This window comes from Gossypium hirsutum, chromosome A12 (assembly GCF_007990345.1).
Source record: "Gossypium hirsutum isolate 1008001.06 chromosome A12, Gossypium_hirsutum_v2.1, whole genome shotgun sequence".
In the NCBI taxonomy this organism is placed as follows: domain Eukaryota; kingdom Viridiplantae; phylum Streptophyta; class Magnoliopsida; order Malvales; family Malvaceae; genus Gossypium; species Gossypium hirsutum.
The window spans coordinates 98,286,793-98,301,362 of NC_053435.1; the positions used below are offsets into that span (position 1 = coordinate 98,286,793).

Below are 14,570 nucleotides of genomic sequence, written 5' to 3' on the forward strand. Positions count from 1 at the left end.
AATTGGGTTCAAATGGGGTAAGAGATTTAGGGCATTGTTATGTATTTGGGCCCGGGTCATTTATAAAGTAAATGGGTCAGGGGTATTGGGTTTAATTTGTAAAGGTTTAACATCGGGCCCGGGCAATTTGGGCTTATACAGCTGCCCCTCTTTGCTCATTGTCGTACAACGGGAATAGAGCAAAGACTTTTAAGGAAGACCAAAATTGCCCGGTCTTGCTGGATTTTGACTTGCTTTAGAGCTCTTCTTTTCCAAGTAGTCTCATTCCAGTCTATCGCATCTGGTAGCTTTGGTTCAATCCACTGTATCTTCTGACATATGCCTTGTAGCTTCAATCTATTCAAATGTAACTTCAAGGATATGAGATTTGTGGTTTCGATCTGCTTCACTTGTAAGTTTAGAAAGATAAGATCTATGGCTTCAATCTGCTCTTCTATTGCTTCAGTGAGACAGGGTTTGTGGTCTTCTCTTCTGTAACTTTAGAAAAGCAAGATCTGATATCTTCGATCAGCTCCACTGCAACTTCAGGGAGACAAGACTTGCAACTTTGACCTGCTCCACTGCAACTTCAGGGAGGCCAAATTTGGTGTCTTCAATCAACTTCAATCTTTATTCTTTACTCGGCATGTGATCTTGAGCTCAACTTATTTCTCACAATATGAATTGACTCTTTAAAACAGACATTAAAAACAGGAAATGACAATAACTCAACACGTGAGCCAAAGCTTAACTCACCTCTCGCAATATGAGTTGGTCTTTGTGAAACTTAAAAGCAAATTTTAAAAATACCTCGACATGTGACCTGAGGCTCAACTCACCTCTCGCAATATGAGTTGATTTTTGAAAAGTATAAATTGAAATAAATAAAAACTGAAAATACCTCGTCATGTGACCCGAGGCTCAACTCACCTCTTGCAATATGAGTTGATTTTTGAAAAACAGAAATTAAAAGCTCAACTCACCTCTCGCAATATGAGTTGATTTTTGAAAACATGAACTAAAACAGAAATTGAAAATTCCTCAGCATGTGAGCCGAGGCTCAACTCACTTCTCGCGATATGAGTTGATTTTTGAAAAGTATAAATTAAACAGAATTTGGAAATACCTCAGCGTGTGACCTGAGGTTCAACTCACCTCTCGCAATATGAGTTGATTTTCTTGAAAAGTAGAAATTGAGAAACAGAAATTGAAATTACCTCAGCGTGTCCTAAGGCTTAACTCATCTCTCGCAATATGAGTTGATTTTCAAAAAGCAGAAATTGAAAATACCTCAACGTCTCTTGAGGCTCAACTCATTTCTCGCAATATGAGTTAAATTTTGAAAGCAGAAATAAAAATATCAAAATACCAAAACCTGTCATCTGATGGAATTCAGGTGTCTTTTCCTTTGATTCAGTACAGCTATCATCACATCTTCTTGCTCTATTGGAGTACCTGTATATGTCATGCATGATGTTATCATGATACGCGCATGTTGGTCTTAAATGCCTTTATGCCTACATGATTGTGCTATGCGCTTTGGACTTGTTTGTCATATGTCTCTTTCCGTCATGATTTTTGATGATCTGTGTTCATTGCTTTGACCCTTGACTTTCTTTTAGGCCCTGTATCCGTCCTCAAGCTTCACGAGTAATCTCCGTTTCTCAGATATCACTCTTTTGCCCCTGGTTGAACTTTGTCCTTGCTTTGAGGCTCTTGTATTTGTCAAATTTCATCCAGGTAATGCTTAACATTTCTTTCGTTTAGAGTATGTCAATTTACTATTCATCATGTAAATAGACCACATAATGAGATGCATGAAAATGGTTAGGTAGGGGCAAAAAGGCTACCTCACATTTATTTATTTCAAATGTAGCAAACAAAGAAAGTTAATCAATGATAGTAAAAAATGTCATAAAGAGAAAATGGGTCGCACTTAATGAATACAAATGTTCTAGATATTCAACGCATGAACTCTTCTACGTTCCTTAATCAGGAATCTTTTTGAGTATGGCTTTTTGCGTAGAAGATTTCGAACTTTCAAAAAATGCTTCAAATACTATAGTCTTGCTGTTTGACCCACTATTCGACCATCTTGCTCTTTAAGCCCGGGTTTGCCTCATTAGAATGCCCTTTTGGGTTTTCATCCTAATTTTTTGTGTTAATCAAGACGCCCTTTTCGGGTTTTCACCTTGATCCTTTTTTTTAAGATGCCCTTTTTCGGGTTTTCATCTTGATTTTCTTTTTCTTCAAGCATAGTATTTCTTCACAGCATCCGAGTTCATTGGATTCGGTAACTCTTTCCCATCCATCTCAGTGAGAATCAAAGCTCCACCCGAGAATGCTTTCTTTACGACGTATGGTCCTTCCCAATTTGCAGCCCATTTTATGGTCCTTTTGTATTGGGAGAATATTTCTCAACACGAGTTCTCCTTCGTGGAATTCTCTTGGTCGTACTTTCTTGTCATAGGCTGCGATCATTCTCTTCTGGTACATCTGTCCGTGACAAATTGCCTTTAAACGCTTTTCTTCGATGAGGTTTAACTGGTCATATCGGGCTCGAACCCACTCTGCTTCCTCTAGTTTTGATTCTATTAAGACTCGTAGAGAGGGGATCTCAACCTCGATAGGTAGTACAGCTTCCATTCCATAGACCAGAAAGAAAGGAGTTGCTCCCGTAGATGTCCGCACAGATGTGTGATATGCGTACAAAACAAATGGTAGCTTCTCGTGCCAGTCTTTATATGTCTCGGTCATTTTCCCAATAGTCTTCTTAATATTCTTGTTGACCGCTTCAACAGCTCCGTTCATTTTCGGGCGATAGGGTGATGACTTATGATGCTTTATTTGAAATTGTTCACACACCTCCTTCATCATCTTGTTGTTTAGATTCATGGCGTTATCTGAAATGATTCTTTCAGGCAAACCATATCGAAAAATGATTTACTTTTTCAAAAACCTACAAACTGCGGTCTTCGTCACATTGGCAAACGAAGCGGCTTCTATCCATTTTGTGAAGTAACCAATAACCACAAAAATGAACCAGTGTCCATTAGAAGCTTTTGGGGAAATTGGCTCTATAACATCCATGCCCCACATAGAAAAAGGCCACGGAGAAGTCATGACATGAAGGGGCGAAGGGGCTACATGAATCTTATCGCCATAAATTTGACATTTGTGACATTTTCTTGCAAAACTAATGCAGCCGCTTTCTATCGTCAACCAGTAATAACCGGGTCTCATAATCTTCCTGGCCATAGTAAAACCATTGGCATGTGTCCCAAAGATTCCCTCATGGACATCTTCGAGTATTTTTCTGGCTTCAATAGCATCCACGCATCTTAAGAGCACCTGATCTTTTCCTCTTTTGTACAAGATGTCCCCATCAAGAACAAATCCCGCTGCCATTCTTCTGATCATTCTTTTGTCGTTCTCATTTGCTTGTTCGGGATACCTTTGATTCTTGATATATTCTAAGATATCATGGAACCATGGCCGCCCATCTGGCTCTTTCTCAATGCTGAAACAATGTGCAGAGACTTCATATATGCTCATTTGGAGAGGCATTATTTCTGTTTCTCTGTTTGCCAAAGTGGTCAGGGCATCAGCCAGTTGGTTTTTTTCTCGCCAATTGAAAGGATCTTCTGATCAATCCAGAGATCGTTTCGATTCTATTAGTAATGAGGATTCGGAATATCACACATTGATCAATCAAAGAGAGATTCAACAACTAAAAGAAAGATCGATTCTTTGGGATCATTCCTTTCTTCAAACGGAACGAACGGAGATAGAATCAGACCGATTCCCTAAGTGCCTTTCTGGATATTCCTCAATGTCCCGGCTATTCACAGAGCGTGACAAGCGGATGAATAATCATCTGCTTCCGGAAGAAATCGAAGAATTTCTTGAGAATCCTACAAGATCTATTCGTTCTTTTTTCTCTGATAGATGGTCAGAACTTCATCTGGGTTCGAACCCTACTGAGAGGTCCACTAAAGATCAGAAATTGTTGAAGAAAGAACAAGATGTTTCTTTTGTCCCTTCCAGACGATCAGAAAATAAAGAAATAGTTAATATATTCAAGATAATTACGTATTTACAAAATACCGTCTCAATTCATCCTATTTCATTAGATTCGGGATGTGATATGGTTCCAAAGGATGAACTGGGCAGTTCCAATAAGATTTCATTCTTGAACAAAAATCCATTTTTTGATTTATTTCATCTATTCCATGACCAGAACAGGAGGGGATACACGTTACACCACGATTTTGAATCAGAAGAGAGATTTCAAGAAATGGAAGATCTATTCACTCTATCAATAACCGAGCCAGATCTGGTGTATTATAAGGGATTTGCCTTTTCTATTGATTCCTACGGATTAGATCAAAAACAATTCTTGAATGAGGTATTCAACTCTAAGGATGAATCGAAAAAGAAATCTTTATCGGCTCTACCTCCTATTTTTTATGAAGAAAATGAATCTTTTTACCTACTACTGTACCAGCGTGAATATGATCTCCACCAGACATACGTAAAGCTTTAGCTAGTACACGAAAGTGTATACCATGATTCTTCTGTCTATCAATAACTGCGTGCATTGCGCGATGGATGTGAAGAAGTAGACCATTATCTTGGCAATAATGAGCCAAGCTAGTATTTGCAGTGAACCCACCTGTTAAGTAGTCGTGCATTACGATAGGAACTCCCAATTCTCTAGCACACACGGCCCTTTTGATCATTTCTTCACATGTACCTGTAGTAGCATTCAAGTAATGCCCTTTGATTTCACCTGTTTCAGCCTGTGATTTATAAATTGCTTCGGCACAAAATAAGAAACAGTCTCTCCAGCGCATAAATGGTTGGGAGTTCACATTCTCATCATCTTTGGTAAAATCAAGCCCGCCACGTAGATATTCATAAACTGCTCTACCATAGTTCTTAGCGGATAACCCCAATTTAGGTTTAATAGTACATCCTAATAGGGGGTGACCATACTTGTTCAATTTATCTCTTTCAACCTGAATGCCATGAGGCGGGCCTTGGAAAGTTTTAATATAAGCAGTAGGGACTCGCAGATCCTCTAGACGTAGAGCGCGCAGGGCTTTGAACCCAAATACATTACCCACAATGAAAGTAAACATGTTAGTAACAGAACCTTCTTCAAAAAGGTCTAAAGGGTAAGCTACATAACATATATATTGATCTAAAATTTAAAATATTTTGTCCGACCATAACGACCGAATTGATTATCGTCATGTATAAGGATATTAGATTCCCTGGTATAAAAGATTTTAAAATCATCATTAACCTCCCTTTTTTATTTTCTATTTCTGGATTATTATATGATGATTTTTGAACTTTCCATATACATATATAGAAATAGAAAAAGATAGACTAAAACCGACATCTCTTATGTCATGTCAATGACAATATAAAAATGGAATTGGGATCTGGATGGAATATAATGAAATAGAGCCACTTTGAGGTTCCCTGTGAAATGAGGCATGGAACGGAGCCACTACGAAGAAGTTCCGGGGGTTACGAATGAAACTTCGAGTTCATATTAGTCATGGGTTGAGAACGGGAATTGAAGACCAATCAATCAAATATTGATTAATACGTAATCGATCGAACACTACTTGAAAATGGCTCTTCTGCTCAGAAACGAAATGTTCCAAATGCTCTTGGAAATTCTTGCTCCCATTGGACCATTTGTATCTATATGCATTAGGATCCCGATTCATGGATCTCTCGGTCTGAAAAATCAAAATAAGAGGATCGAACCATTTCTTCTGACTCTTTTTCAAATTCGATAAATGTTGGTTGATCGTATATTTCATTATAGTTCTATGATTCAGAGTATCATTTCCTATCTGATCCCTTTGAATTTCATATTCGAAGTTGTGATCGGATCGATTCTTTTTAATGAATCGATTCAATACATTTCTTATGTACCCATAGGTGCTATATTGGATTTGAATCAGATTTCGGATCAATCTATCTTGATTGACTGCCTCCATTATGTTGTTGCTAGTAAATACCACTATTTTTGGTTTTGGATCTTCCAAATCATTCCCGCAGGAGATCCGGACCCATTTTTTTCTGATCTTTCGATAAAAAGATTCATTTCCTTCATAAAAAATAGGAGGTAGAGCCGATAAAGATTTCTTTTTCGATAAAATAGATTGGATCTATGTCGAATTGCTAAGGTACCTGTATTAATCAAATAAATGAATTTCGTTCTATTCTGATAAGCCAATTATGATTGGCCTTGAAACAATTCATTGCATTGATATTTATCAAACCCAATACCAATAAAACCATTTTACCCTCTACATGTTAGGTAAATTAGAATTCTCATTCCTGAGAGCTACTAGCCACTATGAGTCTATTGCATATACTTATATATATAAATAGATCTTATCCGTCTACTAATTCATTCAGTAATTGAATCGAACCGCCCTTTTAACTTAGTGGTAGAGTAACGCCATGGTGAGGCGTAAGTCATCGGTTCAAATCCGATAAAGGGCTTTTGACTTTTTTTTTCATAAAACTCCTATGAAATGGTAGTATTCATATTGAATACTAGGGATGTTGTTTTTATTGGTAATAAAAACCCAACTGTATATGTATAATAATTGAATTAGAAATTGTATAATTTAACTCTAATAAGTTATTATTCTAATGAGTTAGAATAAAGTAATTCTAAAAGAAAGTTGAAATTATAATGAATAATGATAAGCCGTCTCTTGAAGTGACAAATATATATTTATATTTTGTTTTGATTTTGAATTAGATTATTCCAATCAAATCCATTGTAAAGAATTGTAAAGATTAGAAATCAACAAAATAAAAAGTAAGTGGATCTAACCCATTGAATCGTGACTATATCCACTATTCTGATATTAAAATTCGATAGAGATGAAATTGGAACAGTCGATTTCTTTTTATTTCATATTTATTTGGACTCCACAAGAATCCGTCGATATTTCCGATTCAATCTTCTTGTTCCTAGGAATAAATTAATATTCTATTCCTTTCGAGATAAAGAGAAACATTTATTTCAAGTTACAACCTAAGAGCCTTTTTCAACATCTTATCTTTCTTTGATTCCAGAACACAACAAGATCCATTTCTATCTATATATTCTATCTATTCTATAATAGATAGAAACCTAAATCAAATCATGTCTTCACATATCAAATATTTCCATATCGATACATATGACACTTTTGTTCTGCCAATGTGATGGAGAGTGAGTGCGAAAAAAAAACTTTCATTTTGAGTCTCCTATTATTTAATTTAATATTATTAAATATTGTATTAGATTGAAAAATAGGAACTTTGAATCTTTTTCTGATATACATAAAGTAAATAGAAAAAGATTCGAAGTGGATTTCTTGACCTTTGAAATGAAAAAATAGCCTCTAGAGTTTTTTTGTTTTATATTCATCTGAAGGAAGTGTTTACATAATTTTCTTCTGTCCGAAGAAATAATTCATCGAAATAATGAGTCACCATTGATATCGACACATCTGAGATCGCCAAATGTTCAGGAGTTCCTCTATTCAATCCTTTTCCTTCTTCTTGTTGCTGGATATCTCGTTCGTACACATCTACTCTTTGTTTCCCGAGCCTATAGTGAGTTACAGATAGAGTTCGAAAAGGTCAAATCTTTGATGATTCCATCATACATGATTGAGTTGCGAAAACTTCTGGATAGGTATCCTACATCTGAACTGAATTCTTTCTGGTTAAAGAATCTCTTTCTAGTTGCTCTGGAACAATTAGGAGATTCTCTAGAAGAAATACGGGTTCTGCTTTTGGCGGCAACATGCTATGGGGTGGTGGTCCCGCTTATGGGGTCAAATCAATACGTTCTAAGAAGAAATATTTGACTATCAATCTCATCGATATCATCGATCTTATAAGTATCATACCAATCCATCAATCGAATCATTTTTTGAGAAATATGAGACATCTAAGTCATACAAGTAAAGAGATCTATTCATTGATAAGAAAAGAAAAAACGTGAGCGGTGATTGGATTGATGAGAAAATAGAATCCTGGGTCACGAACAGTGATTCGATTGATGATAAAGAAAGAGAATTCTTGGTTCAGTTCTCCACCTTAACGACAGAAAAAAAGGATTGATCAATTCTATTGAGTCTGACTCATAGTGATCATTTATCAAAGAATGTCTCTGGTTATCAAATGATTGAACAACCGGGACCATTTACTTACGATACTTAGTTGACATTCATAAAAGTATCTAATGAATTATGAGTTTAATACATCCTGTTTAGCAGAAAGGCGGATATTCCTTGCTCATTATCAGACAATCACTTATTCACAAACTTCGTGTGGGCTAATAGTTTTTATTTCCCGTCTCGTGGAAACCCTTTTCACTCCGCTTAGCCCTATCTCCCTCTAGGGGTATTTAGTGATAGGTTCTATAGGAACCGGACGATCCTATTTGTTCAATACCTAGCGACAAACTCCTATGTTCCTTTCATTACAGTATTTCTGAACAGTTCCTGGATTTTGTATTTCATCTCGGTATTACTATGTATTTAACTCCTAGATACGCACATCATGATATTTTTTAATTGATTCAATTTAAAAAGACCTAAAGTAGGATTTATCAATCGGTAATGTTGCTCCAATACCAACCAAAGGCAATGCAGTACCAATCAAAAAACGGTTGTCGCTACTGGACGACGAAATGGATTTTGGAATTTATTAACATTTTCCAAAAACGGTACTGTTAATAATCCCGCAGGTACTGAAACCATTAAAAGAACACCCAATAACTTGTTAGGTACTGTACGAAGTATTTGAAATATAGGAAAGAAATACCATTCAGGTAATATTTCCAAAGGAGTTGCAAATGGATCCGCGGGTTCACCAATCATTGAAGGTTCTAGAACCGCTAAGCCCACGTTACAAGCAATAGTACCGAGAATTACTACTAGAAAAATATATAAAAGATCATTGGGCCATGCGGGTTCCCCATAATAATTATGACCCATACCTTTAGCAATTTAGCTCTTAATACAGGATCATTCAAGTCAGGTTTTTTTGTTATTAGGATAGGTGAATTTTTCTAGATCCATCCCCCAAAGGAACCGACATGATAATTTTTCATCATCCGGCTCAAGCAAAAGTCAATCGAATCAAATGGATACAAACGGATACCTATAAAATAAATCTATATTCTATATGTTTAAAATAAATCTATATGTTATCCCCACATATATGAATGGTTCCATATGTAAGAAAAAAGTTACCCGATTCCATTTTACGGAGTTGCAATTATACATTCCAAGGAATTTATTTTTACTGGTAAATGCTCAATACCCAAGTAGGCGTACAAATTGATCGTGATCAAGTGCTTTATGGGTCGTCTTAGGCCTTGCGATTCACCTTTATCCTAAAAATATATCGAGATTTTTTACATACAAAGGATTTACTTGTTACTAATATAGTCTAGCCTTTGCTCTTCTTTAGATCCCTTGTTTCACTCCGATAGTATAATTAAATCGGGTCGATGCAGAAGAAATGAATGCATTTTTATACTATTAAGATAAGAAAGTAAAAAAAAAAAAACTAAAATCTAATTTTGATTATGCCAAATCACTTATTCTACTGGATCTTACGGAGCCCTATTTATACACAACATCGTCAGGTCTGATCATAGAAAAGATTCTCTTCAAGCGAACCAGCCTATCCTTTGTATGGGGCTTACACGGTGGTTGAAACAAAGACACATTTGGTTGTGAATTCCAATGTAGCAGATAAAGGCATATTTCTGCACGACCCAATCAATAGTTCAAGTCACACACTCCCATAATCCATTTTCTCTTCGGGGAATTCCCTTAACTATTCATGTCATATCAAATAAATACTAGAATATTGTTGTAGTTGAAAGGAAATATCCAAATACATGTCTTATTTTTTTTTCAATAATCCATATTTGTAGCAATGAAATACTATTGTTCCTCCCCAAGTAATAAGATAAATTATTGGTTACAATATAGCTATGGTCTATATTCTCTATAAAGGACCAGAAATGCCTTGCTTACGTATCATTAGGAAATGCATTAACATAAATACAGCAGTAAGAAGGGGTAATACAAAAGTGTGTAAACTATAAAAACGGGTCAAAGTGGATTGTCCCACACTAGCATTCCACGTAATAACTCTACCAAAGGCGATCCTATTACCGGAATAGCTTCCGGAACGCCTGTTACGATTTTGACTGCCCAATAACCAATTTGGTCCCGAGGTAAGGAATAACCTGTTCGCCAAAAGATGCGGTCAACACACCCAGAACCACGCCTGTAACCCAAGTTAATTCGCGAGGTTTTTTAAAACCACCAGTGAGATAGACACGAAATACGGCAGGATCATCATTAAGACCATCATACTTGCCGACCATCGATGAACTGATCGGATTAACCAACCAAAGTTAGCTTAGTTATTATGTATTGAACAGAAGCAAAAGCCTCAGTAACGGTTGGACGATAGTAAAAAGTCATAGCAAATCCTGTAGCTACTTGTACCAAAAAACAAGTAAGCGTAATTCCTCCTAGAAATAAATATGTTAACATGAGGAGGAACATATTTACTAGTTATATCATCTGCATCGCCTGAATTTCGAGGGCTCTTCAACCAATCATAGACTTTATTGAGATAGGTAAACCAAGAGGACCCCCCCGAGAACCGTATATGAGAATTTCATCTCGTACAGCTCAAACAAAAACACCCAAGTATTAGCTGAAACGGATATGGAATAGAAAGTTTGAAACTTCTTAATCTTTTCATTCAATTTTATCTGAAGACACAAAAGAGTGAAAATCCAAAGCTCTTTTTTGTAGTTGTAATTATAATGCCAAAAAATCAAGTCGGCGCAGTCGTCTTTATGTTGATCATTACAGGCCTCTTGAATCTCTATTTACCTACTTATTTCTTTTTCTTTGCTTTGATTTGTTCTTTGTATGAAATGTGGCTTTATTCTTGTTTTCTTTCTTTTTGATAGGAATTCTCTTGTTAAGACCTATGAATCAATTGAAACTTCAGATTCATACCAGAACCGTGATGATTCAATAAAACCTTCAAACTAAGTCCAAAGATTCTTTGAGTAAGAACCATTGGATCATCACTTATTCAATCAATAGAATAGATATAATAAATAAAAATACAAAGAAAAGAAAGGTTTGTCCTTTGATCAAAATAAGCATAAACTAAATGAGAGTTTGAAAGAATAAAAAATCTTTCTATTTATAAATAATATAACTCTTTCTTTGAATTTTTTTTTTGAGTTCGGACGCGAGGTTTGAATATTAAGTATGAATCATAGTTCAAATACTTTGTGATCCATTTCATATATTTCGTGCTCCAGATACTAGAATGACTATCTGACGGGATAAAACTATCTCGATCAAGATGACAGACCCATTTTCTGTACTATCAATAGGATCAATTATAACAAGTCACACACTCATATTCCGGAAATACAGAAACAAATAAATTTCGCGGTCGAACTACCGAAATAGAATGGGGCTAAAAAATCCGAGAACTAAAAGTTTCATTTTTGTATTGAAACGCGAGGCTTCGTGATTCTTGTGAATCTAATTCATTGAAATTCCATCTAGTAAAACGGAAGAATTATAAATCTCCAAAATAATAGATAAGAATATCGCAAATAAAGCCATTGCGACACCCATCAAAGGAGTCGTTCCCCATCCAGGGGCTACCTTACCATATTCCAAATTCAATGGTTTCAAAAAATCCCCTACAACAGTTCGTCTTGGACCAGATCTAGAACTACCCTCAACGGTTTGTGTAGCCATAAATCTTATTTTGTATTCATTGAGATCTGTTGACTTTGTATATCATTCCGCTGTAAATAAACAATCTTATCATAGACCCATTGTGATCTTGAAATTATATAATAATGGAAACAGCAACCTTAGTCGCCATCTCTATATCTGGTTTACTTGTAAGTTTTACTGGTACGCCTTATATACTGCTTTTGGGCAACCTCTCACAATTAAGAGATCCATTCGAGGAACACGGGACTAATTGAAGTAATAGCCTCCAATATTGGGAGGCTCATTACTTCAATTGAGATAATGAAAAATCATTTCATTTTTTAGTTAGAATTTAGGCGTTCTCGAAAAAGATAGTGAAAAAATTATCCCTAGGTAGATACTAAGAGAATGTATAAACCAATGCTTCCATAAATTCGATCGTGGTTTACATTATAGCTTCCGTACCTGTTTATTTGGAATCATCTCTCGAATAAAGAAAGAACAAGAATCAAAGAAAAGGCAGCGATTTAAATTAAGATTTTTCCAGCAGCCTATGGCAAATCACAATAGGTAGAAGCGAAAATAACAAACAATCTTGCATCAGACAAGATATGATATATTGGTCATATCATTATAGAAACTGAATTTTTTTTGCATTAAGTAAAAGACAAAACCAATCTGATTATGAATAGATCGAAATTGTGAAGCAAATAAAAAGTATGTGGATAAATAGAAGGATGAGAGAAAGAGAGAACAGAATCAATGAAATATAGGATTCCAATATGTAAGGTCTATGAAGATCTCATAAAGAGCAATGTAATAGAGCATATAGAGATTCATCAATAATTAGATGAATATTGTTCATTGAAGAAAAATCAAAAGCCTTACTTAGTCAATAAAGACTAAGAAGGTTGACTCAAGAAGAAATTTTATTTTTATTTATTACATAAATTAAATTAAATAAAAAATTAAATATTTATTTAATTTTAATAAAGGCTCCATTGGAGAATTCAGACCTAAGCATTAATCGAGCGATGGGGAGACGAACCGTAAATGCAGAGGATTCTATGAAAACGAATCCTAATGATTATCGGGGAGGATGGTGGAACAAACCAGAGACATTGCATTTCTTTTTTCTGTTCTGAGAGTCATGGTACCGACAATGACTAGAAAGAGTAAATATTCGCCGCGAAAATTTGGTTATTTTATTTGATTGTTCATTTTGTCGATCTGAATCTGATATGAATATGATAAAAAAAAAAATAAAATTCGTTATAACATTATAAAAACCAAGATAAGACAATATCTAGAAATAGAATACGTGTTTAATTCCTTATCTTATATATATCCATAGATCCAAACAAGATATACAAATTTCTAATAGATCAGATAAAATCGCAAAGCAAAGAATCCCAAGATTCAATTATTCATTAACTACACGTATATCTTAAGATTAAGAATTAATATTTTTTTATTCATTTTTTTTCGCGAGGAGCTGGATGAGAAGAAATCTCATTTGCAATTCTGTAGTAGGGATGGAATTCATAAACAACACCATAACTATAACCCCAAGAACCCGATTTCGTAAACAAATAGAGGAAGAATGAAGGGATATCTTATCGGGTAATCGGATTTGTTTCGGTAGATATGCTCTTCAAGCACTTGAACCCGCTTGGATTACATCTAGACAAATAGAAGCGGGGCGCCGCGCAATGACACGAAATGGACGCCGTGGTGGAAAATATGGTACGATATTTCAAGACAAACCGAGGTAAGACTACAAACACATAGGGTCGGGGGAACACTGGTAGGAATACTTTATGAAATGAGCGGAGTAGCCGAAAATATAGCCAGAAAGGCTATTTCAATAGCGGCGTCAAAAATGCCTATAAAAACTCAATTCATTATACATACCTCTATTCTCGTAAGATGATACACACTGGGCTAACAGTCCGCCTGGTTGCTACCATCATAGGCACATTGGGAACGTAGATAATTGTAACCATATACATATAAAATAACAGCAATGGAATGCCAATCCCAAAGATCTATGAACTAGCCCGTGTTTGACTAGCCAAACAGACAAACGACCCTGCATCTTTTTATCTCTCCCGCACTTTTCTTTTTATTTGTCATTTTTTATCATTTTTAATAAGATAAGTATTTCGCATTTATGATGAAATCGAATTATGAAATTATTGTTGTTTGTTTCTGTAAAAAAAAAATTCCTTACCTATTTACTAATCGAATTTATTGATCCATTACATAGAAATTTAATTAAGATATTGTATAAAGTATTGATTCTTTATACTCTTGTAAGAATGAAGGCTCTTTGATGGGAAGAATTAAAGTGATTTCTTTGAATTCTTGATATCTGCCACTAGATCGCTGTATTTGACTAATTTTGAATCTCTCACCCTCCAATCTCACGGATTTGGTATACACCAACGCTGAGCCTTACACTTCTAGATTTTGATGTTTCGTTCATAGCTGCACGAGTCCCATGATACAGGCTCATATTCACTATTTATTGGTACGAGAAGTTTAAACTGGCAGTGAACGGATAATAGTTCCTTCTGGTATACAATACTGCTCATCCCATGCCAAGCATTCGATGCGTCATCAAGCTCATTTTCATGATTTTTTTCTTTTGATGATCGCACTCTTTTCCTGTATGCACATCAAGTTCATCTGGGAATCAATTTCAATGAGCTCATAATCATCCGTTGTTCAGTCGCTAAGAAGTTGTTATTGCGCTTTATTTATCGACTT

The 14,570-nt window shown here is 35.4% G+C and overlaps 1 protein-coding gene and 1 non-coding gene across 2 annotated transcripts; one reads left to right on the forward strand and one right to left on the reverse strand.

The window, feature by feature from the left end:
- Window positions 1-4,439: 4,439 nt before the first annotated feature.
- LOC121211453 (ribulose bisphosphate carboxylase large chain-like) lies at window positions 4,440-10,423 on the reverse strand. Its single transcript, XM_041084219.1, has 3 exons — window positions 10,283-10,423; window positions 5,622-5,738; window positions 4,440-5,189 (listed from the first exon to the last, which is right to left on the reverse strand). Exons 1-3 carry the CDS (start codon window positions 10,421-10,423, stop codon window positions 4,440-4,442), a joined length of 1,008 nt encoding a protein of 335 aa, XP_040940153.1.
- TRNAT-GGU (transfer RNA threonine (anticodon GGU)) lies at window positions 6,442-6,513 on the forward strand. Its single transcript has one exon. It is a non-coding gene; the product is annotated as a tRNA-Thr (tRNA).
- Window positions 10,424-14,570: the final 4,147 nt, after the last annotated feature.